This window comes from Lepisma saccharinum, chromosome 15 (assembly GCF_977018435.1).
Source record: "Lepisma saccharinum chromosome 15, izLepSacc3.1, whole genome shotgun sequence".
Classification (NCBI taxonomy): Eukaryota; Metazoa; Arthropoda; class Insecta; order Zygentoma; family Lepismatidae; genus Lepisma; species Lepisma saccharinum.
The window spans coordinates 20,933,990-20,959,504 of record NC_139243.1 but is presented as its reverse complement, the minus strand read 5'-3'; the positions used below and the strand labels follow the sequence as shown (position 1 = coordinate 20,959,504).

General features: G+C 37.3%; 1 protein-coding gene across 1 annotated transcript in view; it reads left to right on the top strand.

The window, feature by feature from the left end:
* The first annotated feature begins 292 nt into the window (after positions 1-292).
* The window catches only part of LOC145999418 (glycine receptor subunit alphaZ1-like), a 91,328-nt gene continuing 66,105 nt past the window's right edge, over positions 293-25,515 (top strand). The window contains exons 1-3 of the mRNA XM_083136374.1: positions 293-399; positions 4,678-4,760; positions 15,794-15,946. Coding sequence (XP_082992500.1) covers positions 308-399; positions 4,678-4,760; positions 15,794-15,946 — 328 coding nt within the window. The 5' untranslated portion in view covers positions 293-307. The remainder of the gene's footprint in view (positions 400-4,677; positions 4,761-15,793; positions 15,947-25,515) is intronic.

The window sequence follows — 25,515 nt, the reverse complement described above, 5'->3', positions numbered from 1 at the left end:
AGTCGGTAGCTCCTCCCCCTTGCTACTGCGCAGCCGGGCTTGGGCAGGGTTCACCCGCAAAGATACAGCTCGTCAACTCTAAATATTCCAAGTAAGCAAAATGTAGGGGAAAAATTAACAACACCAAAATGAACGACACTGCTGCCATCTTAATCAGCTGAAAAATAATAAGCATTTATTTCAGAATGTGAAGCTGAATTTGTACTTCTTCCTCCGTTGGAAGGACTTTCAGGCAAGCACAACGCAGAAGTCCGTTGGCCTCCAGAAGGAAGATATGAAGCTGTTCTGGAGACCCAAGATTGTTGTCATGAACATGGAGTCCATGGCTCCTAAGGTAGCCATAGATGAAATGATCTACTTCTTCGTAACTGAAAATCACTGGATTCGCTACTTGTACGGGTATGTAATCCATGTCCGATGATTGATAATTCGTGTTTTTGTTACGCTGTAAAATGTTGACTGGAGAAATGACGGTATAAGACAGTGGTCCATATTAACCACCATACATAGTTAACCGTAATGAATGTTTCGTCTTTAAGAAATATATTTTTTTAGCACTCAATAGAGAATAATATTTATTTATCTTTATGCATGATAAAATGTTCAAATCTAAAAAAAGAATTTAAATTTGTAAATTAAAAGCCAGACTGAATATTGAGAAATGTAAGGTAACCCCTAACAGTGCACGTAAGGGAATTATAAATTTCATGATCCGTATTTATGTCCAAAATATTACACCAATTACACGAAGGAGACTTGGAAGTGGCACGTATTGGCGAGGAAAGAATTCACGAAGACCTCTTTCTTAATCCTGGTGGTAAGAAACTCAAAGAAAGGCAAAGACGAAGATGGAAGAATACACAGAACAAATAGCTTTGAAAACGAAATATAGATGGCAGCACTCGGAAATAAAGTATAAAATAATTGCTATGTTCATTAGTTCTATCGAATGAGAAGACATTTTAAATAAGAAATGGAATAATAATGAAGAGAAATGAAAGGAATAAAGACAATAAAGAAAGATAAGATAAGTGTATAATATGATTAGTGAAGTGCGAAGGCTCGTGGGAGTTTGTCATAGGTAATCTAATTAGTATTAGCATACAGAGGAAACGCTAAAGGTTTATTATTCAATAGACTGGTTATCCAAACTTAGAGACCATATTTCTGTGTATTCGGATTATACCTTCACGAAATTTTCTGTCGCATTCTTATGGTATCTATCAAAGACGATGATGGTATTTTTCTTGCAGTGTTTCATTTCGTACTTAATGCACCTAGAATGGTATCAAATATTTATCGCTGTTGACAAACGAACAAATTTCTCGCTGTGAATCAAGAATTCTTCATCAATGATGTAAATAGCATCTCCAACTTCTTTATTTTCTGAGAGTGATAACAAAGGATCATAAACAGAGGACTTCTTGGTTCACCGCATCTCAACTAGGGTTCCCAACTCTGAGCTGAACAATTCCAGGACAAGGACAACCCTTCCCCCCCATCTTAAGAGTATTAAAAAAAAGTCCGAATGCATTTTTAAGCTATTTTAATAATCTGATACTGATACTTACAAAAAATGCAGGGACAGCGATGCTTCAGTTGCATGTTGCATCATCACTCGTACTGGATGTGGCAGAGGCAGCCATCACAGCTGATACTTTACACCTGTATTTATCTTGAGATTTGGCTCTTTTCACTAAGTCAGGCCTACCCTTCACATAATCGTAGAACTCCATGCAGGTCATGTTGGAGTTTATTTTTACCTGCATTTCAGCTTTTAGTTGATTCTCACTTAATCTGTTTCTCGTGTCCGTATACATATAGCCCATTACACTAAACACTCGCTCACAAAATGAATTTCCAACAGGCACTGACAACACAAATGATACTAATTTTAGAAGTTCTTTGCATTCTGGAGCTTTTTCAAATAAATATATCCACTTTACTTCCATGGTTTCTTTATTGAGGGAGTCTATTGTACTTCTCAGAACACAAAAATCTTCGTACAACTGATCTAAATTTATGATGATCTGCAGGCAGTTAATCAACTCCTCAATTTCTTCCCATGTGGGTGGGTTACGTAAAGACAAAACAGCCATTTTCTGAAAAATTGAATCTTCAAAATTATACCACTTTGAAATGTACATTAGCGCTTTTTCAAAAAAAGCATTTGCACTTGTTTTGAACTTCCTTTTGTCTTCATTTTTCATATTATTTAGCATTCTTTTTGCTTCACTGCCATAAAATTTATCACTTTGTTTGCATTGAAGCTCAGATTTCACTTTACTCATTAAGGTATGCAGTTCAGTAGACGTAAAAGACTTGTTTTCTAAATGCTGAATGCTGGTATAGAATAATTTAAGCACATTATGGATAAACCATAATGTACACAAATGAATGGAATCATCATCCTCACTTCCACCGAATACTGTCCACAGCATGTTACTGCACTCTCTTTCCCCTTGGGATAAACAGTAAGACTTAAGATCTTTCCAGTTTAACAGAAGGCGTTCAATAGCAGGATACAATGAAAGCCAACGGGTAGGCACGTGTCTTAGAACTGTTTTATATTCTACATCAACAAAGTCAAATAATTGTTTCAGCTCCTCGTTTCATTTGGCAGATGAGGAAAATTCATTATACACTTTAATGACAAGTGCTTCGATATCAATATATCTAAATGCTTTACGGCAGACTTTACGCAATTATTTAAAATGTGGCACTTGCAGTTTGCTTGTATAATGTTTTTGTTATGTAACAGTAACTTCTGATAAACTGAAACGTGTTTCCCATAATTTACAGAGGCATTGTCAGCCGAATATGCAGAAATATGGGTTATATCCAAGTCATTGTTGTTTAAAATGGTTGTGATGCGATTACAAATAGCTTCACTACTTTCATTTGAATCTTCGTAAAAATCTAGAACCCCATGATTCATCCCAGTTTTTGGATTGAAATATTGAACAGTTAGAGGAAATAATTTTTTTATTTCCTACATTTGAGGCATCCGAACTAATGCTAAAATAACCGTTCTCGGTTTTTAAATTTTGAATGAGACATTCTTGAGAATGGGGCCCCAAAACATTGTCAATAATGCTTGCACTTTTAGTTCGACCACAAGATATTTTGCTTGCAATTTCTGACTCTGGTGTGAGTTTTGGCAGCAGTTTATTTCCGCAATCTTGTGCATTATAGCTTATGCCGTTAAAACACCATCATATGCTGCTACTATTTCGGTCACTGTTAGAACATTCTCGTCTTTGGTTTCTTTTTTAACAAAAAAATCTGGATAAAATATTACTCTGTTTAGTACTAGTTAAATTGTCTTTGTGTTTTTTTGAAGCACAATATACCTGTATAGCACGTTTTCCTTCATACTTCATACTGAAGCTTTGGATGCAGTGTAATCGTTCACTTTCCGAATTCATTTACCCCATTCCTCTATTTCTTTTTCTTGGGCGATGGACTCGAATCTGATACCGGCCTTAGAGACATCCTCGACGAGAAAAAAAACACTTGTACACAAGAGAAATAGTTCGCAAACCACAATAATAGTAGTCCAGTACTTGGCACTCGCACGCCGCGTAGTAACAAGCCCGGCCAGTCGCGTTCTCTTGTTTCTTCGTTGCACGTTTGTGCGATGACGCTGACAACGCTTCGTTGTTGATAAAATCAAGGGGAGAATGTACACAGTGTTGCAACATGCTGCGCATGAGAATCACCTACCGCAAGAAGAAAAAAATCATTTTCCACAACTCTTCATGGAGCGCATGGCCATTTATTCAGTCGTCATATCTGACCAGATCCCGGACCATAACGTTTTCATCGTTTTATTGTGAAATAACCTTTTTGGGCAAAGTCAACGTACTTAATTGGAGTTGCCTTCTCTTTGAGACCAAGCATATCCTACACGTAGGTGACGCTAAATATTTCCTATAAACTACATGTGTGCAATGATAAAACCACTTGAACCCATAAATGGCATTCTGTAAGAAAGAACATAATGTAATAATTCCATTTTTAGAAAAGGGGAATGCTGCAAAGCATCATGCAAAAGAGGTTTCCCTGAGTTTCGCTCTTGCTAAATGGGGCGGAGGGGGGGAAGGTGAAATTTCTTCCTCCTCTAGCACCTAAACGGCACATCCTAGAAGAAAGCTTCACAGAACATTTTTTTGTAGAGAATTTTATGTAGACTAATTTTGGTCATAAGCTATTTTTCTGTAAAATGCTTTTCAAGCGAGATATTTGAAAAAACTGATTTTGGGCGCCATTTTTCAAAAATGGCGGCCAAAGCAGGGGTGGTAGAGGGATGCAAAATTAATATGTTGTTAAGAACACTTTTACTAAGATAATAAAATTTGTTCCAGCTTTCCCGTATTCTTTTCCATATTGGATCCTCTTGTTGACTGGCCTAAAACTCCATTTTACGCCCAGATAGGCTAATGAAGGTGGTCATCTTTGTTCAACCACCTTCACGGTTAAAGACCTTAAATAACTTGCTAAGGATGGTCAAGAGTGGATACATTTCTCTAGAAAACATATTGTTGTTTTACAAAGGACATTCTTGGAAAATTTCCTCCCAAAACTGTAATGTATGGGAGTGTGTAGGTTTTATAAGGAACCTTCCCGATATATCATGTACATATTTTCTAAAAATATACATCTTATATATTGCAGAGTAATCCTGGTGCTACCATGTCCGTTTGAATTCAAAGACTACCCGTTTGACGTCCAAATGTGTGAGATGAACTTGACAATGAGTAAGTTGGAACTTCTGAGTCACTTCATTATTTTGTGTACGTTGTCGATGCATCGAATTGCGATCGGAAAAATACACACACTACAGTCATTACGGTAATACTTGACATGTACTTTCCCATTTAACGAACGTTTATTGTTATTAATTACCTTTTCTCTTGAACAAATGTTTATTGTTCTTCAAACTTAATTTCTGTAATGTACCTATCACTGATAATGTCAGGATAGTGACTAACCTGTATATACTTATCTTATAAGGGCTGTTAACATTGCAATTACGAGAGTCTTTTGTTTTGACTTGGAAGTTCGGGCTTGGTTTTTGAATAGAGTGATCAAGTTGAATTATAAGAAGTTTGAGTGACATGGATTATATGTTAGGCATATAAGTATTTAGTTTGCAAAGAAGTAAAATAGACTTCCTTTTTCTTAGTGCAAACTTAACTTTGATTTTTATTTGACGAACTAACAGAGAGATATTACCCCATACCCTGAGAGGCATCACGTGAATGCTTTGTGTCATACTTCAATTAACACTGCAGAGGACATACCCTTCGTTCATTTGTCGGAATTGTATCCCAAATATGCGTTTTTATATCTGGAATCTCTGGAGAGAGAGAACGAATGCAAGTCTCTGCGTAAGTAGTGACTCGAAAGGGAACGGGATTGCGTGAAGGTGTAAAAGCGACTGCAGCTACCAGCCATTTGAAGCGGTGTGTACTACTTCGCTCCCCTTCTCTACCGTCATGCATGGCCTTTGCTCCAGAGATTCCCGGGATAGAATATAGAGACATAATAAAGGTAACCACTACACATAAAAGATGCTCGTATATTCCGCGTGCTCTTATTTTTCGTCCAATCAATATTTTTGACACAAAACTTGAGAGTTTGATACCGTATCACGATGAATAACCCAGAACAACTTTACTCAGATTTTGTTAATTGCATTGTCAAACTTTAGTTTAGGTTTACAGAACGCTATAATTAGGCTTCTGCCTGTTGTGTTCTTAATAAATAAAATAAATAAATTATAATAGAATAAGGCAGGTGCTACACGGTTTCATATCGAGAAATAAGTAAACAAGGCGGGGATTTATTATTGCATGTGCATCATCGTGTAAGAACCAGAGTGACGTCAAATTTACAGGAGAGAGGAAATAATGCATTCTTAGCAATATGTCTGACTTACGAGTGGCAGTAAAAAAACAAGAAATTGTCCGCCATTTTTCAATATGGCGGTCTTAACGTACGGGTGATCGCCAGGGACTATTGATATGAATTTGGTGATGCTATAATGCACCAAATTTCAACTTGTTATGAATTATAGTTCCCTAATTTCGTGAAAAATTTCACCGCCATTTTTCAATATGGCGGACTTAGCGCTCAGGTGATCGCCGAGGACATTTGGTATGTTTTTATGAATGTTACAAAGATATTATGAAAAAATTCAATGTGCTGTCCAAGGCAGAAATTTATATTATTTTAAAACATAAATTAAACGTAACGTTTCAACCTTCTAGCAAGGTCTTCTTCAGACTCTGCACTAAGAACAAATGAACAAGGTACAAAAACAGGACGATATATATACACAAAAATCACTCCCCTCCAGTCACAAGATTATTAGAAACTTTTTTTTTTTCAGGAACATTCCAGCAGGTGGCCTTCCCTAGTCAACTGTACTTTCACCTGCCAGGCGATTTAGCTAAACATTTCCTATCATCTGGAAAGTGGTTAGACTCTTTATCTCACACTCCTTTTCCTTCCTTCTTCTCTCTTCTTTTGCTCTTGTTCTTTCCACTCTTTCTAACACCTTCTCTCATTCTTTGTTTATCTTCAGTCCCCCATTCCAGTTCATTGTGTCTTCCTCCCCTTTCTTCTCTATTTCCTTGGCCTCTTTCCATTTTCTCACTAGTATTCTCTTCTCCCTTCCTATCTGCCTAGCCTCATCCCACTCTATGTCATGTCCTGTTTTTCTCGTGTGTTTAAATATCGCATTTCTCTCTCTCTTAAGTCGTACATCATCCCTATGTTGCTTCAACCTGTCTATCAGCCTCTTTTTCGTTTCTCCTATGTACACACTCAGACATTCTTTATACTTCACTTCGTAGATAATCCCTTCCTCTTCTCTGTTTTCCTTTATCTTGTTTGCATTCTTCGCTATTCTTAAGATGCTTCGGCCTCCCTTCCTGTAAGTTTTGATGCCCGCTTTCCTAAGCACTTTGCATATTTTTTTCTGTGGTCTTTCCCATACTCCTTATTCTAAACCACCTCTCGTTTTCTTTCTTTTCCTCTTTTTCTTTCTTACAGGAAGGGATGGCAAAGCATCTTAAGAATAGAAAGAAGATGGAAGAGGAATGAAGAAAGAAAGGAAAAGGAGCGTGAGATAAAGAGTCCAACCACTTTCCAGATGATATGAAATGTTTAGCTAAATCGCCTGTCAGGTGAAAGTACAGTTGACTAGGGAAGGCCACCTGCGGGAATGTTCCAGAAAAATCAAGTTTCTAATAATCTTGTGCCTGGAGGGGAGTGATTTGTGTGTGTGTGTGTGTATGTATATATATATATATATATATATATATATATATATGTTGAGTTGAGTTGGCGTTTTAAGTCCACTTTATGCACAGTATGGCTAATCGGGACTGGACCTACAGTTTAAAGTGGGATCCGAACCACTTGTGCCTCCACCGGGTGTATATATATATATCTTCCTGTTTTGTACCTTGTTTCACATGTATACAGAGTCTGAAGAAGACCTTGCTAGAAGGTTGATACGTTACGTTTAGTTTATGTTTTAAAATAATATATATTTCTGCCTTGATCAGCATATTGAAATTTTTTTATAACATGGAGACAAGGCTTAATGGTATTATAAGAGATATTATATACCAAATTTCACCTTGATATGAATCAGTTCCTTTATTTCGAAGAAAATCGTCTAAAGTGACTGCACTTAAATTGTAGATACGTGACTCCACCTTACTGCTAACGATGAGAAGTGGGAGATATGTTGATCTGACTTCACATACAGCTCTTGAAAAGAGATTTTTTTAAAAATACTGAAAACGGCATTTTTAGAGTTACGTTCTTCTGGTTCTCATACGACGACATTTTCATTCCTTGTTGCTGTTGACAACATACGTATATAATGTTAATTCCCCCTCCACCCTTTCGAAGTTATCTTAGGCTGTCTCCATTAGAATAGAATATAATCACTTGGTGTGAGCAATCATGTCGAAAACAAAGAATATTATACACAATCAGTGGCGTATGCTGAGTCTAAGAACTGGACTAGCTCACGATGACACCTGGTTCTAGGCTATGGAGGAAAAGAGAAGACTGGACTCATTCTTGACGTCTTCAAGGAAGCCACGTTGCCATGCCAACGTTAGTCAGGTTGCAAACTTATAAAAAATCAGGTTGCCAACTTCTAAGAATTCAGGTTGCCAACTTCTATGAATTCAGGTTTCCAACTTCTAAGAATTCAGGTTTCCATCTTCTAAGAATTCAGGTTGCCAACTTCTATGAATTCAGGTTTCCAACTTCTATGAATTCAGGTTGCCAACTTCTAAGAATTCAGGTTGCTAACTTCTATGAATTCAGGTTGCCAACTTCTAAGAATTCAGGTTGCCAACTTCTATGAATTCAGGTTGCCAACTTCTAAGAATTCAGGTTTCCAACTTCTAAGAATTCAGGTTGACAACTTCTAAGAATTCAGGTTGCCAACTTCTATGAATTCAGGTTGCCAACTTCTAAGAATTCAGGTTGCTAACTTCTATGAATTCAGGTTGCCAACTTCTATGAATTCAGGTTGCCAACTTCTAAGAATTCAGGTTTCCATCTTCTAAGAATTCAGGTTGCCAACTTCTAAGAATTCAGGTTGCCAACTTCTATGAATTCAGGTTGCCAACTCCTAAGAATACAGGTTGCCAACTTCTATGAATTCAGGTTGCCAACTCCTAAGAATACAGGTTGCCAACTTCTATGAATTCAGGTTGCCAACTCCTAAGAATACAGGTTGCCAACTTCAGAATCGCCATTATCTTCATTCTGAAATCAGGTTAATTCACAGTTCCTAATCGATTGTTCTTCAGTATTTTACTTTATAGGTTTCAGGCTTCGCAGATAGCCTAGATAGCCTATACACAATCTAATCTCAATTGAATATTTTCTTTAAAAAAAATAGTATTTTTATACTCACTAGATTTCAGCATTGGCTAGGAGTTCATGATGTCACTGGGATCTGATTCTTGTTCTGAATAACATGTGATGAATAGAAAAACGAAAATTTAAAATTTAATTATATTGTTATGAGGCTTATCATGGGTAACAATGGTATAGGTGGGTATCTTGAGACACAGCCGCCATGTTTGCGGCCAGTTTTATTTGCCGTTTGCAAGGAAATATCCACCACGTAGCGTTCGTTACATCTGCACCAACTTCACGTTTGATTTACATCACGAATGTCTGTGTTAGTATTTCCCGCCCGCCAGCTTGCATTCCGTATGTTTACAAGAACTGCCCTCAATCATGGCTGCTCCAAGCCACAATTCAACAGTTTGTGACGTAGGTGAAAGTGAAACACGCCTGCAAAGAGTCAATCTGTTTCATTTTACGTCGCTTTTCTGTTCCTTTTGAGCTAATCATGACGATGAAGATTAACGAGAATTAGAACAAATTGACACAAGAGGACACTCACACCTAGGCCCGAACCAGGACCCTTGAAAAGGCCAATCAGTGCTCAAGGCCATCAAGATTCAGAGGAGATCTCCAGAATGTATTTGGGTTCGAGAGTGCCAAGTCAAAATGCTTTGAATCCAGTCACTTTCTTCCGGGTGGACATCAAACTTCACGGAGGGTGTCATAGCCATCAAATTATACCTAATACCAATAAAACAATACTAGTATTTCTAAACTGTTTCTTATATCTGATATGTAATTAAATTAAACTAACAAGGGAGATTATCTAACTGCCCCCCCCTATTTACATGAAACTTGGCAGGTGTATAGAGGGGCCCAAAGGCAGAAATGCGTGTTTTTTTTTGTTTCGGCTAAAAAAAACCTCAAATGTCAAAATGAGGACAAATTGAAGTGGGCATTTGACCCCTGTGCCCCCCTCCGATTTCCATGAAACTTGGCAGGTGTATAGAGGGGCCCAAAGGAAGAAATACGTGTTTTTTTTTGTTTCGGCTAAAAAACTGTTTTAGGGAGCACCCCCCTCAAATGTCAAGATGAGGACAAATTGAAGTGGGGATATGACCCCTGTCTCCCCCTCCAATATCCATGAAACTTGGCAGGTGTATAGAGAGGCCCAAAGGAAGAAATACGTGTTTTTGTGTTTCAGCTAAAAAACTGTTTTAGAGGGCAATCCCCCCTCAAATGTCAAAATGAGGAGAAATTGAAGTGGGGATCTGACCCCAAACCATGTAAATATGGCATAGGAAGAAACAGGGGACATAGGGGCCCTCTATACACCTGCCAAATTTCATGGAAATCGGAGGAGGACACAGGGGTCAGATCCCCACGTCAATTTGTCCTCATCTTGACATTTGAAGCGGGTTTTGCCCCCTAAAACCGTTTTTTAGCCAAAACAAAAATACACGTATTTCTTCCTTTGGGTCGCTCTATACACCTGCCAAGTTTCATGGAAATCGGAGGGGGACACAGGGGTCAAATGCCCACTTCAATGTGTCCTCATTTTGACATTTGAGGGGATGTTTGCCCATTAAAACAGTTTTTTAGCCGAAACAAAAAAAAACTTTCTACACCTGCCACGTTTCATGGAAATCGGAGGGGAATACAGGGGTCAGATCCTCACTTCAATTTATCCTCATCTTGACATTTGAGGGGGAGCGGTTGCCCCCCAGAACACTTTTCTAGCTGAAACAAAAAAAAACAAAAAAAAACACGTATTTCTTCCTTTGGGCCCCTCTATACACCTGCCAAGTTTCATGGAAATCGGAGGGGGACACTTAGATAACCTCCCTTGTAAGTGTAATTATGCTTAAGTAACTATCATTTTAAGAATGAAATTAGAAGAATCAATATTATAGCATGCAATAATTTACATTTACAGCAAACCAAGGTGTCTAGACTTTCTATAGGATATCTGTGGATGACATTATCAATGAAATTTTCTGTGGATTCCTCGTCCCCCTCCTATTCTGATCCATCCTATTTCTTAATTTACTAGTTAACAAAACAGACGATAATGTAAATGCATCCATTCTTTTGACTTTTAATTATAGATTGAATCAGTGCTTATTACTATGGCCCGGATTCTCAGGTTTTAAACTATTTTATTCCTTCCTTGGTAACGTCACTATTCCAACATATATTTTCGTTTTAGCCATTTCTTAATGAAATACATGAATCCTATAGGTCCTAAAAAACGGTTAAAAGTAGTTCAGATCCTAAAAAAAGGTTAAATTGAACTTTTCAGCTAAATAAATGTAAAATAAAATATAAAAAATGCTGAAACCTTGTTTTGTTTCATCAGAGTGAACACATTGTTAACTGTAAGGCAATATGAAAACGTATTCTCTCCCCCCCCCCTCTCTCTCTCTCGCACACACACAGAGAAGGGAAAATGCAAATGAGAGAAGGGAAAGGGCATGAGAAAGAAAGGGAAGCAAAGTTGGCATTACAAAAGAAATAGCTTAACAATGACACGTTTTAAATTTTTATTATTTTCTGTATTTTATAAAAACTGTGTTTTTTGTATGCTTTAAGTTTAGTAAACATGTAATATGTGAAGGTAAATGTGTTTGCAGTATTGATGCTCATGTAAATGCAAAGATTTGTGATTGATTTCAATAAAAATACGGGTAGGGAAAAAATCCTTGAAAGGGCTAAATCATCTCTTTATAAAGCCTAAAATGATGTCTATAAAAGCCTAAAAGTCCGGGCGCTACTCATTACATCGAAAAAGAAAACAGAAAAAGTACGTTAAATTAAAACATAACACCATTAAGCCTGGTTTCCATGATATGAAAAACTCAATATGCTGACCAAGGCAGTAATTTATTTTATTAAAAAACATAAACTAAACGTAACGTTTCAACCTTCTAGCAAGGTCTTCTTCAAACTCTGCACCAAGTACAAATGTAACAAGGTACAAAACAGGACGATATATATACACAAACATTACTCCCCTCCAGACTATTAGAAAGTTGTTCTGGAACATTCTAGCAGGTGGCTTACCCTTGTCAACTGTACTTTCACCTGAAAGTGAATGTGGTTGGACTCTTTATCTCACGCTCATTTTCTTTAATTCTTCTTCCTTCTTCTCTCCTCTTTCTCTCTTGTCCTTTCCACTCTTTCTAACACCTTCTTCCATTCTTCGTTTATCTTCAGTCCCCCATTCCAGTTCATTGTGTCTTCTTCACCTTTCTTCTCTATTTCCTTGGCCTCGTTCCATTTTCTCACTAGCATTCTCTTCTCCCTTCCTATCTACTTAGCCTCATCCCACTCTATGTCATGTCCTGTTTCTGTCGTGTGTTTAAATCTTCTACTTCTTGAGGCGCTACAACTTCATGTATTGAAAGTTTTGGCCTTCTCAACAACATCTCTCCATTTTTTCCTATCCTGGATCCTCTTCGTCCAATTCTTTACTTTCATGTCTTTCAGATCTTGAATTATTTCATCTTCCCACCGTTTCTTTCTCCTGCCTATGGCTCGTGTCCCAAGTGGTTTCCATTTATATATTTCTCTTACTAATCTTTCATCAGACATTCTATTTACGTGCCCAAACTATCTTAGTCTTTGTGATTTTATGAAATTTATGATATTTTCATTCCTGATTAACTTGTTGAGTTCTTCGTTGGTTTGTATTCTCCAATTTTAATCAGGTTCTTTCAGAGGGCCATAAATTCTTCCTAAGATTTTCCTTTCAAATATTGAGAGTTTCTGTTTACAGGAGTCTTTGAGGGTCCACGTTTTGCATGCATATGTGGTTACGGGTCTTATTATGCTATAATAAAGTCTCAGTTTCGCAGATTTAGATATTAGTTTGCTCTTAAATAGGGCTAAGTTGGCGAAATATGCTTTATTACCTTGAATAATTCTCTCTCTAATTTCTTCTTCAATTGTGTTGTCGCCATTTACAACTGATCCAAGATATTTGAAAGATCTCATTTCTTCTATTGTTTATATTAATGTATTTTTCGTCCTTGCTGTTATAAGGATGTCATCGGCATATGCAATACATTATTTTAATCTTGTTGATATGTTTCCTCTCAATTTCATCTGTTTCAATACAGAGTCTATCACTATACTAAACAGAGTTGTAGACAAGGGATCACCTTGCTTGACTCCACCTTCTACTTCGAATTCTTCACTCAGTTCCCTGTTAATTTTGACTCTTCCTTTATTGTTGGTTAAGGTTAACATAATTAGTCTGATTAGTTTAGATGGTACTTCATATGATTTTAAAACATCTATTACTTTGTTCCTGTGCACTGAGTCAAATGCATGGGTAAAATCTATAAACAAGTTGTAGAGTCCAATATTAAATTCATAGCTTTTTTCAAAAATCTGTCTTACTATGAATATATTATCTATAGTTGATCTGTTGGCTCGGAATCCCATTTGATATTCGTCAAGTTTGTATTCAGTGCATTCCAATAGCCTTTTATTTAGTATTATAGCAAGTATTTTATATGCAATGTTTAGGAGTGTAATTGGCCTGTAATTATCACAATTTAATCTATCTCCCTTTTTGAAAATTGGGCACACTATACCTTCATTCCATTGAGTTGGTAACTTTTCATCATTGAATACACTTAATATCAGCTTGTGCAACTTCTGTTTCAATGTTCTCCCTCCATTTGTAATTAATTCTGGAGGGATGTTGTCTGATCCTGCAGCTTTATTTGTTTTTAGATTTTGTATTATGTGGGTTATTTCGTTCCACGATGGAGGATGTAATTCCTGTTGATTATTGTCATTCTGTTCTATTGGTGCCTGCATACTTGTTGTTACATTATTATTAAGAATCTTTTTAAAGTATTCCTTCCATCTATTTAGGACTAGTGCTCTTTCTAAGATGATATTACCTTCTGTATCTTTACACATCATTGGCGATACTGTTTGCTGTTGTTTAAAGGATTGTATCTCTTTAAAAAATGTTCTTGTCTCATTTCTCTTATAATTAATTTCAATTTGCCTTATTTTATCATTCAACTATTTCTTCTTCTTCTCTCTACACATTTTATTAGCTTCTTTCCTTTTTATATTATATATTTCTTGGCTGGCCCTGGTCTTTATTTGCATTGCTCTCCTTCTTGCTTTGTTCTTTTCTTGAATAATCCTTATGCAATCTTCATCCCACCATTCATTTTTGGGAGCATTTCTTTCTTTTTGTATAACTTCTTTAGCTGCCTCATTTATCGCAGTTTGTATGTTACCCCAATCTTCGTTAACACCTTTGCTTCCTTGGAGATTTTTCAATTTTTCATGTAATACTGCTCGATATTCCTTCATTTTTTTCGGGTTTTGTAGGTTTGATTTATCCCATTTGCTTTTTGGCGAATATTTTATCTTATAGGCCTACATAGTTTGTTTTAGGATTACTCGCACCAATATGTAGTCAGAGTCAATATTTTGGCCTCTTAAAGATCTTACATCATTTATCAAATCCTTTTTGCTGCTATCAAATCCTTTTTGCTGCTGTTAATCAAGACATGGTCTATCTGATTAATAGTACTTTGGTCAGGTGGTATCCACGTTCCTTTATGTATTCGTTTATGCTGGAATTGGATGCTCATAACCATCAGGTTATTTGCAGCTGCAAATTCACATAATATTTCACCATTCTTACTTGTTACATCATGTAATGTGTGCCTACCTGATATTTTACTATATATTTGTTCTTTTCCCAGCTTTGCATAAAAATCTCCTAATATAATCATTATATCACTTTTTGGAACACTGTCTATCATATTTTGAATATTTTCATAAAAGTTTTCTTTTATTTCTTCTTCTTTATCTTCAGTTGGTGCATATGTGTTGATTAGGGTTATATTGTTATACTTGCCCTTAATTCTCAGTTTACATAATCTTTCGTTGTAAGGCACAAATCCTATTATGTGATTTTGTATTATTTTTTGTACAATAAAACCTGTACCAGCTAGTCCTCTTTTATCTCTTGCACCACTATAGAATACTGTATAGTCCTTTTTGTTTATTACACCATATCCACTCCATCTGGTTTCTTGCAGAGTTACTACTTCAATTTGTGTTTTCTTTATTTGTTCAGACAATTCTTGCATCTTTCCTGGTTTCAGAAGTGTCATTACATTCCAAGTTCCTATGTTTAACGTATTCCTAGTCCTTTTCACATGCTTTTTTCGGCATCCATGAATCTGTCCGGCTTTTCCTTGTTGAGAATTTTTAGCGGGTGGTATTTTTATGGTGCTAGGGTGCTGGCCTCGCGCCCAACCCCCATACCTTGGAGGACCAGGATTTTTTTAGGGTTGTTTCCCTTAGGAAGATTGGCTTCTCTATGCCTATTGAGCTCCTCCGCCCTTGGTTTTCTGTTAGGGTTTTCCTTCCCTTAGCCTTTGGGAATCCCTCCCCTTACTGCAAGGCAGCAGTAGCTGAGCTTATTTAGTGGCGGCTCTCCTCGCCACATCGCAGGATTTTCATCGGAGTCTTTGCAATATTTACTGAGATGCAGTTGCCACTCCGCATCTCGCCGCCTCCTCCAATCCTGCTGCTGCTTGTCCGCGACTGTTTCCAGCTAGCCAACATATCTGCTGCCCGTTCCCCTATCCGCAACCTGGGGACGCGCCTGGTGGCATGCAGCTCTGCCTCTGGGAAGATAACCCAGCCCAGGTGTGTTTAAATATCGCACGTTAAATTAAAGTGAATAAAAGCCAAAGTGGACGTGGTTTCAAAATTTCTTAATTATTGACCGAATGCTCTGCCAAGTTTCTTAAATTTTCGGGAGGGACTTTTAATTTCCGGAGAGGGGGATTTAGCCCCTCCCCAGGTCCACCCCATGAATTCATTCATCACTGCTTTCCTCTCGTTCTAGGAGTTCACGACTTGAATTCTGTTCGAATGACGTGGGCTAAGAAGCCTGCGGTCACTTTTGACAACTTCAACGGTGAACCTTTCCAGCAACTGCCAAACTACTTGGTGAAACTTTGTTCCATTCAGCAACCTGCCATACGTTACGGAGCAAGTGGTGAGTAGAGTACATTTACAAGTAGTACTCGAACTGAAGGATGGGAGCCGTAGAATATCCTCTCCCCTCTGCATTTTATTGCTTTTGTCCCACTTTTGGCTAATCGTGAAGCAGACTTTGTATTTCTATATTTATTCACAACCAATGAAAGAAAACTTCCTCCTATGTGAAGTGAATGAAAGATCAAGATTTTGGTTCAAAACTGGCACATTTTGGGATCGAAACCGGTATATAAAATTGCATTTCGGTGTTAAAATGCTGAATGCAATCCGAAATTTGATTTAAAACTACGGCTGAACAGATACCACTTTGAACCGATACCGATACTCTTACCGATTCCCACCGATACCGATACTTCAAGAATTACAATAATTAAAATTTGTTCAAAATATTAATCAGTATTGGTGTGTAAATATTCTTCACCAATTACCACTGTTCTACAAAAAAAAAAAAAACTTTTTTCATTTTTCTGGAGGAAAAGTTTGATTCCTATTGCAAATTTTGCGCTGATTTCAAATCTGTATTTAGATTTTCTCTGTCAGGGATAGTTTACGAGTAATCGTGATTGCAATTTTAAGGCGAATACTGAGTGAACTCATGGAATAATTTAATCATCCTTTCTCGAAACCTAGTATATTACGTATGTTTAAAAGTTGTAAATGTGATATGTGACACAATAGTCGTACACAGAATTGTTATATAATACTTATTTTTTAAAAAATATAATATTTTTTCTTTTTTGCAATTTATATTGCATATAACATTATGTCCATGCTCTTTTTCCTTTGTCTATTAGACATGCTTCAAACTCTGGATTTGCTGAGGTTCTCTAATTTGAGGTCCCATAAAGTACCTTTCTTTCGCTTTGCTGGTGAAAGACGAGGCAATTTGTTTGAATTACACTTAAATCTTCTTTCAGTTGTGTCCATAGCCTTTACATATTGTTTCGTAAGGCCTAGCTTGGTGTGAAGAGGTGAAGAGGAACATCACACGCTGTATAATTTTTCTCCCACTTGTCAATTTCGTTGAGACCAATTCTTTCTTGGGTAGTGGTTCTTCTGTCACGGGTATACCACTTGCAGAGGAAGCATGTATATTTAGTGTAGGCATGTTGCATTCCCAATATCACTGCAACTATCTTGAAGTCGCCGATTATCTTTCACTTATGCTCATTATATTCCGTGGATTTCTTCTAATATCCCTGGACCTAAAGGAAATCGGTAAGGATGAAAAATATTGGATAGATCTTGCCTAGGATAGGAACAGATGGAAGGGTTGTGTTGATGCAGATGTAGCTTAACACAAAAGCTGCAAACACAATGCTTAGTATTTTGACAATAACTTGCAGGTACATCATGTAGCTTAGTAACAGGACTGCCAACATCTGAAGCAGAAGCAGATATTGCCAACTGCTCATCTGACAATTCCCTGCATTTATCACGAACTGTGAATCTCAGTAAAATGAGGCTCTTTATTTACTTATAACTAAAAAACTGTCCCTGTTAGCGAAATTCTAATTACGGATTTGAATTTCCCATACCAAATTCCTTCATAAAAACTTATTTTCTAAGAAATAAAACCTTCGTAGAACAGTGTTATATGCTTCAATTTACCAAAAACATTTCTTTAGAATATTCTAGAATTACACCAGAATATTAAAAAATATATGTAATGACAAAATACAGTTTTTCGTTCAAAATTGGTGTAAAATAAAAATAAAGTTTGAATTTTGCATGATTTCCAGAATAATTAGACTCAGCGAAAGTATCGCGCGGCATTTTTGCAGACCCCGTGAAAGACCAATATGGCGCGAAAGTATCGGCTGGTATAGGTAGATGAATTCCATATATATATATATATATATATATATATATATATATATATATATATATATATATATATATATATAAGTCGTTAGGGCGTCTGACTACCATGCGAGAGACCCCGGTTCGATCCCCGGCGGGGGAGAACCGGCACTTTTTCAACCTGTTTAAGCGACTCCGGCGCCCACCCAGCGTCGTATAAAGTGGGTACCTGGAGGAAACTGTATGGGGTAAAGGCGGCCAGGGACGTGGTGCTGATCACATCATCCCCAGCGCGGCCGAGATCAAGAAAGTATGGGGCCCTAACCCCACACCCCTATACACCTTCGTGGCGTGGTGCAAAGCACAGGGGAGCACTTTACCTCTTCTTTTATGTCTCGAAAACCCCTTAGTGACAAATGAAATGTGGAACTGCTTCAACAGGAGATACCGGACAAGAAATGCTGTGAAAGGTTGGAACCACAAAATAAACGTGAGCTAGATAAACAACATCCAAGAGCGGAAGTGCTCATAAAGAGCTTAAAGGGCAAGGCAGAAAAGTCTAACGACATGTTTCTATTTCTTAGAATAGAAATGAACCTGGAAGTTGGAAAAGGGAAGAAAAGTATATTTACACGCACACACACACACACACACACATACGTGCATATGCTACCTTGTGGGGACTCTGTTAGTGCACATACACTGTGGGGACCGGGGGAAATCACAGTCGTAGTCTGATGTGTTTGTTGAAATGATGTGACAAATAACACAGTAAAACTATAAACTCCCGAAAATTAAAAGTAACCTACATTGTGAGCAAATTATACAAGAAAAACGTTTCCTATCCTTGTGGGGACACCAGTACCCACAAGGCCTGTTAAATCAGGTGGCCTCGGGTCCCCACAAGGTCCATTAGATTCATGAAAATTTGTACATACACTCCATACACACGATTGATTCTGTACAGACGCTGTGGGGACCGATGTGTAAATAAGTTTGAAAATGCTACCCTGTTGGTACTTGACAATAAAAGAGAGGAAATACTTTTAGTCATTGTCGATTTTTGCAGTTTTTGTAGTTTATGATATTTTTCATAAACAAAATCGTAAATACTTGTCTTGCAGAGAATAAATCACTGGATAAGAGAAACAGATGTTACATGAAATTTGAGAGATCTGACGGACACAAGAGCACTGGTAAAATTATTTTGGATGTAATTAAATGACTGACAAATAAAGTTAGCAAAATAATTATAATAACGAGTGTTGTGCTATTTTGGGTAGAAATTCAAACTTATGTGTTTTAAAATGAAGACAAAAAGTAAAAAGCTACATAGCACGCGGATTACAAATAATTATGATAATAATAATAATAATAATGATGATGATAATAATAATAATAATAATAATAATACCATGTGATATGATGTGGAAATGTTGCAGAGGATATAGGACTTGAAATTGATTCAATAAAGTTCTGAGTTCGATTATTTCCTTCCAGTGTCCCTTCATCAATTTCATCTAATCGTCACGATTAGCCAAAAAAAGCCAGAAAGAAACGATGCAAAATGTGATATATGCAAAGTATCTTTCATTGTTCTCACAAACTATTTGTGTTTAATTTATATACATTTCGAATCATGCTTTGCTTTAAGTTAAATGTTAATTTGTATCTAAATTCAATTAAACATTACAAAGCTGACCAAGGCATGAAACAAGGCTCAACAGTGTTACTAAATTAAATTAGTCAATAATTTAAAAAGTGCTTTTACAAGGGATATAACTTCTGATGGAAAATCGAGTAGTGTCCCTACAACGTTGTTATCTTCCATTGAAGAAATATATAGTGCGCTCAAGGGTATACAAGCGCTTAGAAATTTTCCAAGCGGAAGCGGGAGGGGTGTATCATGGGAAAAGTCAATATATTTTTCAAGGAAGCTCAAATGTAACTTTACACGCCATGAAAATACTAACAGGAACTGTTATTATTATTATTGATTTATGTACATTTCTAATTTATGATAATATATTATTCTTTTATGCATTATTTACATCTCACAAATTCAATCAATTTACTTTATGTGTTCGGATGCTTTCAAATAAGGAAGTCATGGCTTCAATTCGCGATAGAAATTCGATATACGTTTAAGAAACTTTTCGCTCCACAAGCTTACTTTTTGTTGTTGAAGTGTATTATGTGCTCACAAGGTATATTACTGCCGATACAAAGTGAGTGGTGTCGCCACAAGGATGATATTTTCTGTTGAAGAAGTGTTTGATGTCCCCACAACGTATATTACTGCCGATACAAAGTGGGTAGTGTCCCCACAAGGTTGTTATCCTCTGTTGAAGATGTGTATGATGTCCTCACAAGGTTTATTACTTCTGATGCAAAGTGAGTAGTGTCCCCACAAGGTTACTATATTCTGTTAAAGAAGTGTATGATGTCCTCACAAGGCTTATTACTTCTGGTGCACAAGTGAGTAGTGTCCCCACAAGGTTACTATATTCTGTTGAAGAAGTGTATGATGTCCTCACAAGGCTTATTACTTCTGGTGCACAAGTGAGTAGTGTCCCCACAAGGTTACTATATTCTGTTGAAGAAGTGTATGATGTCCTCACAAGGCTTATTACTTCTGGTGCACAAGTGAGTAGTGTCCCCACAAGGTTACTATATTCTGTTGAAGAAGTGTATGATGTCCTCACAAGGTTTATTATTTCTGGTGCACAAGTGAGTAGTGTCCCCACAAGGTTACTATATTCTGTTGAAGAAGTGTATGATGTCCTCACAAGGTTTATTACTTCCGATGCAAAGTGAGTAGTGTCCCCACAAGGTTACTATATTATGTTAAAGAAGTGTATGATGTCCTCACAAGGCTTATTACTTCCGATGCAAAGTGAGTAGTGTCCCCACAAGGTTACTATATTCTGTTAAAGAAGTGTATGATGTCCTCGCAAGGCTTATTACTTCTGGTGCACAAGTGAGTAGTGTCCCCACAAGGTTACTATTTTCTGTTGAAGAAGTGTATGATGTCCTCACAAGGCTTATCACTTCTGGTGCACAAGTGAGTAGCGTCCTCACAATGTTGTTATCTTATGTTCTGGAAGTGTATGATGTCCTCAAAAAGTATGGGGGGGGCTGTGGTCGAGTGGTTAGCACATCGCGCTGCGACACCAAGGGTCTCGGGTTCGAATCCCGCTCGAGCTTGGTTGTTTGTGAATGTGATGTCCATTCATCAATTTCATCATTTCATCACTCATCCCCATCTTCGCAAATTAGCCAAGAGGCACAAAACGCGAAGTAAAATAAACTAAATCAATCAATCAATCAATCGACTCTTGGGAATCTCTTTATGAGTTCTATTATCATTTTCTCTATTATTTTGTCCCTTTCCAGTAGGCTCTGAAGTTTTCCTCCTCTCTTATCTTTCTCAATGACACCTGATCATCTTCTTTTGGCTAGTGAATTTCGCATTGTTTTCTCTGATATTAAAAGTGTGTTTAGAAACATGGTACTACACACTGATACTACTTCTCTTTCCTTCTATGGTAAAAAGTAATGATTTGTTTTTAATCTTCGAGATTCTTTATTTTGCGTAGTTTTGTGTTTAACGTCAGAAACCTTTACATATGTGTTGAATTCTCGTTGAAGCTGAAGGTCGTCACTTGCATAAAGTCCTTAAAAATTTCATGTCTTTCCACATCTGTGACTTTAAAGCATTCTTTACCAAACTTTTCGCATTTTCCATCACATTTTTCTTTCAGATTTCTCCCTGGAACTAACTTTTTTGTGTATGGACTAACGTACGATTCACCCTTGTTTCATAAATCCTATTTAAATTTATATAATCTTTCGTAAATCGCATATCTTGTTTCCCGATATAAGCTTACGCCAGTACGCGCCTTCATTTCTTAGCAGCCACTGAAGAAACTTCGCAATTTTTTTTTATGCAGAAAATTTCAAGATACGCCAATTGCAGGGTGCTTAAATCTCCGGAACCAGTGGGAATTCAGCCACGAAATTTTGACAGGTAACAGAGGAGGTAGTCATAACTCAAAAACGCAATTTTTCGAGTTACGCCACTTCGCCCCTTCACCGACGATATATGCAACATGGAGCGACGTGGACACTAAATTGCGTGCATATTCAAAGTTTATTTAATACATATTATATACAATTTATATTATTCAAATTCATTAGGCAACCAATTCATCCATCTCACAATAAAACAACAGCAAAAAATACATAAATTGTCTCTCTAATGTGTACGCTCCCTTTCCTCATAACAATTGTTCATGCATTTAGAACAAAATCAATTAAGACAAGTCTTATTTCTCTGTCTGGTAATTTACAATGCATTAGGCTACAGAGAACAATGAAATATTGCGAGCAAAGCGAGCAAGAACATTTTTGGATCCAATTCTTTTGCAGGCTGAAATCAATATTGATTTAATAGGGCTCAAACAATTTCACGGGACGCCAATGCATTCTCTCTCTTACAACTTTTGTGCCTCCCCAACAGGGACGGCGACAGGTGTTGGCACGGGTGGGTACGGGTGGGCAATTGCCTACCCAAAAATTGCTGTGCCCACCCGATTGCCAACCCAATCAAATTCAATAAATATATACACTTGGGAAAATGCGAATGGTCCAATAAATAAGTTTATTATGGTGTTCACTTCATGTATATTTTACTTGTGAATATTATCTATATTACAGACAAGTTCACATATTATCATTCAATAAAAAGCTTTGTTGTCCTTTGCCGAAACACTGATTTCGTGAATAGGTTTACAAAAGTTTAATGGAATTAATATAAGCTTTTCTTTCAACATCCTTAATTTTATCATTGGAAAGCGAAAGATATTTCCAAATCTTTTGAAACAAAAAAATGTGATCTAATGCCCACTTGTATGCTTAAGCAGCCAGTAGGCTTAGGAGGCTTTATGGGACGCGCAAAATTGTGCAGAATATGATCAAGATTAGAACAGAATTATGGGCCTGAGGGCTGCAGCTTCTGTCCTTCACAGGGATGACGCATCAAATTGCTTTGAAAATGTGTCACATAATGAAAAGAATTAGATACTTGAAATGTGGCAAAAATATAGAAATATAATTAACTGTCTGCCATAACTTGGCCAAAAAGTTGTAACTGAAACTGAGTGTAGAAGGGGTGGAGTGGAGTTGCTTGATGTTGTCAACACCGGGCTTCCGGCGTGGGTATGATTAAGGTGATCTGTTAAACAAATAAAAACATCTTCTTCGCGTTGCTTCCTCCAGCAACACACAAAGTTTTTTTTTTTATTTGATATATTTTATTTTACTTCGCGTTTTGTGCCTCTTGGCTAATTTGCGAAGATGGGGATGAGTGATGAAATGATGAAATTGATGAATGGACATTCACAAACAACCATGCCCGAGCGGGATTTGAACCCGGGACCCTTGGCGTCGCAGCGCGATGTGCTAACCACTCAGCCACAGGGTCCGGCGACACACACACAAAGTTGTTTAGTTAGGTCTACATTGAAATACTAAGACAAAGGTAATTTGATATGTCCCTTTCATCATCACGATTTTATATACCTGTCATCTTCTAATTTCGATATCGTATCCAAAATAGATAATAATAATTTTATATTCATTCTACTAATAAGAAGAAATCACAAAAACAGATTTTGATAAAACAGCTCTGTAGGTTTGAAAAATAGCTGCAGAATAATTGACTTGATGAGTTAGCAACCGTATTTAGAAATCTTCTTACATGAGTTGTTGTTTTAAGTCCACTTTATGCACAGATAGGCTAATCGGGACTGGACCTACAGTTTACAGTGGGGTCCGAACCACTATGTGCCTCCACCGGTTATTGAACCCAAGACCCCTTGATCACAAGGCGACGACTCTACCACTATGCCATCAGGGAGGCAAAAAATCAGTTACATAATCATGTGATTTTTCTTGTGGTTAACTAACATAGAGTAGGGACAAAATTTTAGAACTGTGTGCTTCATAACATAATACATACAATTTTATTTATTTATTTATTTATTACAATTCGGTGATATTTTGCCAAAATGTCCTTCTTTAGCTTAGGTAAATATTATGCAGAATGAACTAAGAATTTGATTTATACCGGGTTCTTGGTTTTTTTTAAATTTTGCTAATAAGACATTATTCATACTTATGTCAAACGCTGAGCTGTATTGGGCGCTCGGAATGCACACGTCATGTAGTGACACCCTTATCCAGATCGGATTGATTTTAGTTATTATGTATTAGTTTTAATATTCGAATTAATTAATGTTTAAACGATTTTTTTCATTTTATTGCAAGAGATTTTACCATTCATTATTTTTAGTAAGGGGTTTGCCCCCGTATTATGTGAGGGACTCGATTAGCCATTTAGAAATAAATAAATAGCAGTCTGCGTGTGAAACAAAACAAGTTGGCGAACACACTATGTTTGCATTTCTCAGTTCGTCGATTTCATCAACATGTCGTAAGTGAATCTCGCGATTCACGATTATTGGTACTGCACGACACTCGAAACACGATGGACACATTTTAGAATGAAGTGTCTTGAATTTCAGTCCGTATATGTTGGAAATTCTTTGTCTTGGCCAGTTTGTAAATGCTGTAGATACTTCTTACAGGCATAGGTGTGCACACGGAGGTGCCAAAGGTACCTGGTTACCCCAAATGTCTTCTAAAAATTAAAGAAAATAGGTTGAACTATCATTAAAATAATGAAAATAAAATCAGTGGTAAAAAAATAAGGAATTTCGTTTCATTTGAGATGCTTACAACATCGCAAGTATAATTATTCTTTTGTATCTTGCCAGATAAGACTCCCAAGTTGTTGTTTTCAATTCAAGTGGGAATCTTGTTACACGTCCCTGGAAGTTACGTCAGAGCGATCGTTTGGTGAGTTGGGTTGTATACGTCCAGTCATGGACACTTCTGGGTTGTAATGATTGCATTGAAAGTTAATGGGATTGTTATAACCCAGAAGTATCCGTGACTGTACATACAGGTTAGATTTTCAGCGCTCATAGATCAGAAACTAAGCACTTTCGAGGTTATGAGTATGAGGAAAAGTTCTTAGATTTATACTGTCCACCCTAATTTATGAATATACAGCTTCTGCCCACCCGGTCGAAAATTTCTGGCGCCGCCCCTGCTCCTCGATGGTATAATGATAACAGTGTGATCAGGGGGTCCCGGGTTCGATGCCCGCTGGAGGCACATGGCATATTGCTTCGGATCCCACTTTAAACTGCAGGTTCAGTCCCGATTTGTATTTCTGTGCGTAAAATGGACTTAAAACCACAACCCAATCAATCAATTTTGCAACTTATTTTCATTTAGGTCGTTCGGCGCCCAGGGCAGACTCCCGCCGCCCCCCCCTAGCTACGGTACTGAAGACTAAGAAAAGCAGGTAATTCGAGCGAAGCGATCAAAAATTTTTTGCGAAAAGTATTTTTATTTGCATAAAATTTCAAGTTGTGGGCGGTAATTGCAGGTACCCTTGGCCGTCAATGTTTGCCCCCCTTGTACCCCCAAGAACTCATTTCCGTCCAAGGTTGGGGGGGACAATGCCTCCCCTGCCCCCTGTGGTTGCGCCATTGCATTGGAATGAAAGTGGCGACACGCGAGTTGCGTTCGCGCTGAATCTTTCGTTGCTGGGTGACTTGAAGTCGACATATAAACTCAAGGTCGACAGATTTATAGGTCGCGTGGGTGGTGCAGGGAAACGTGTGAACTGCT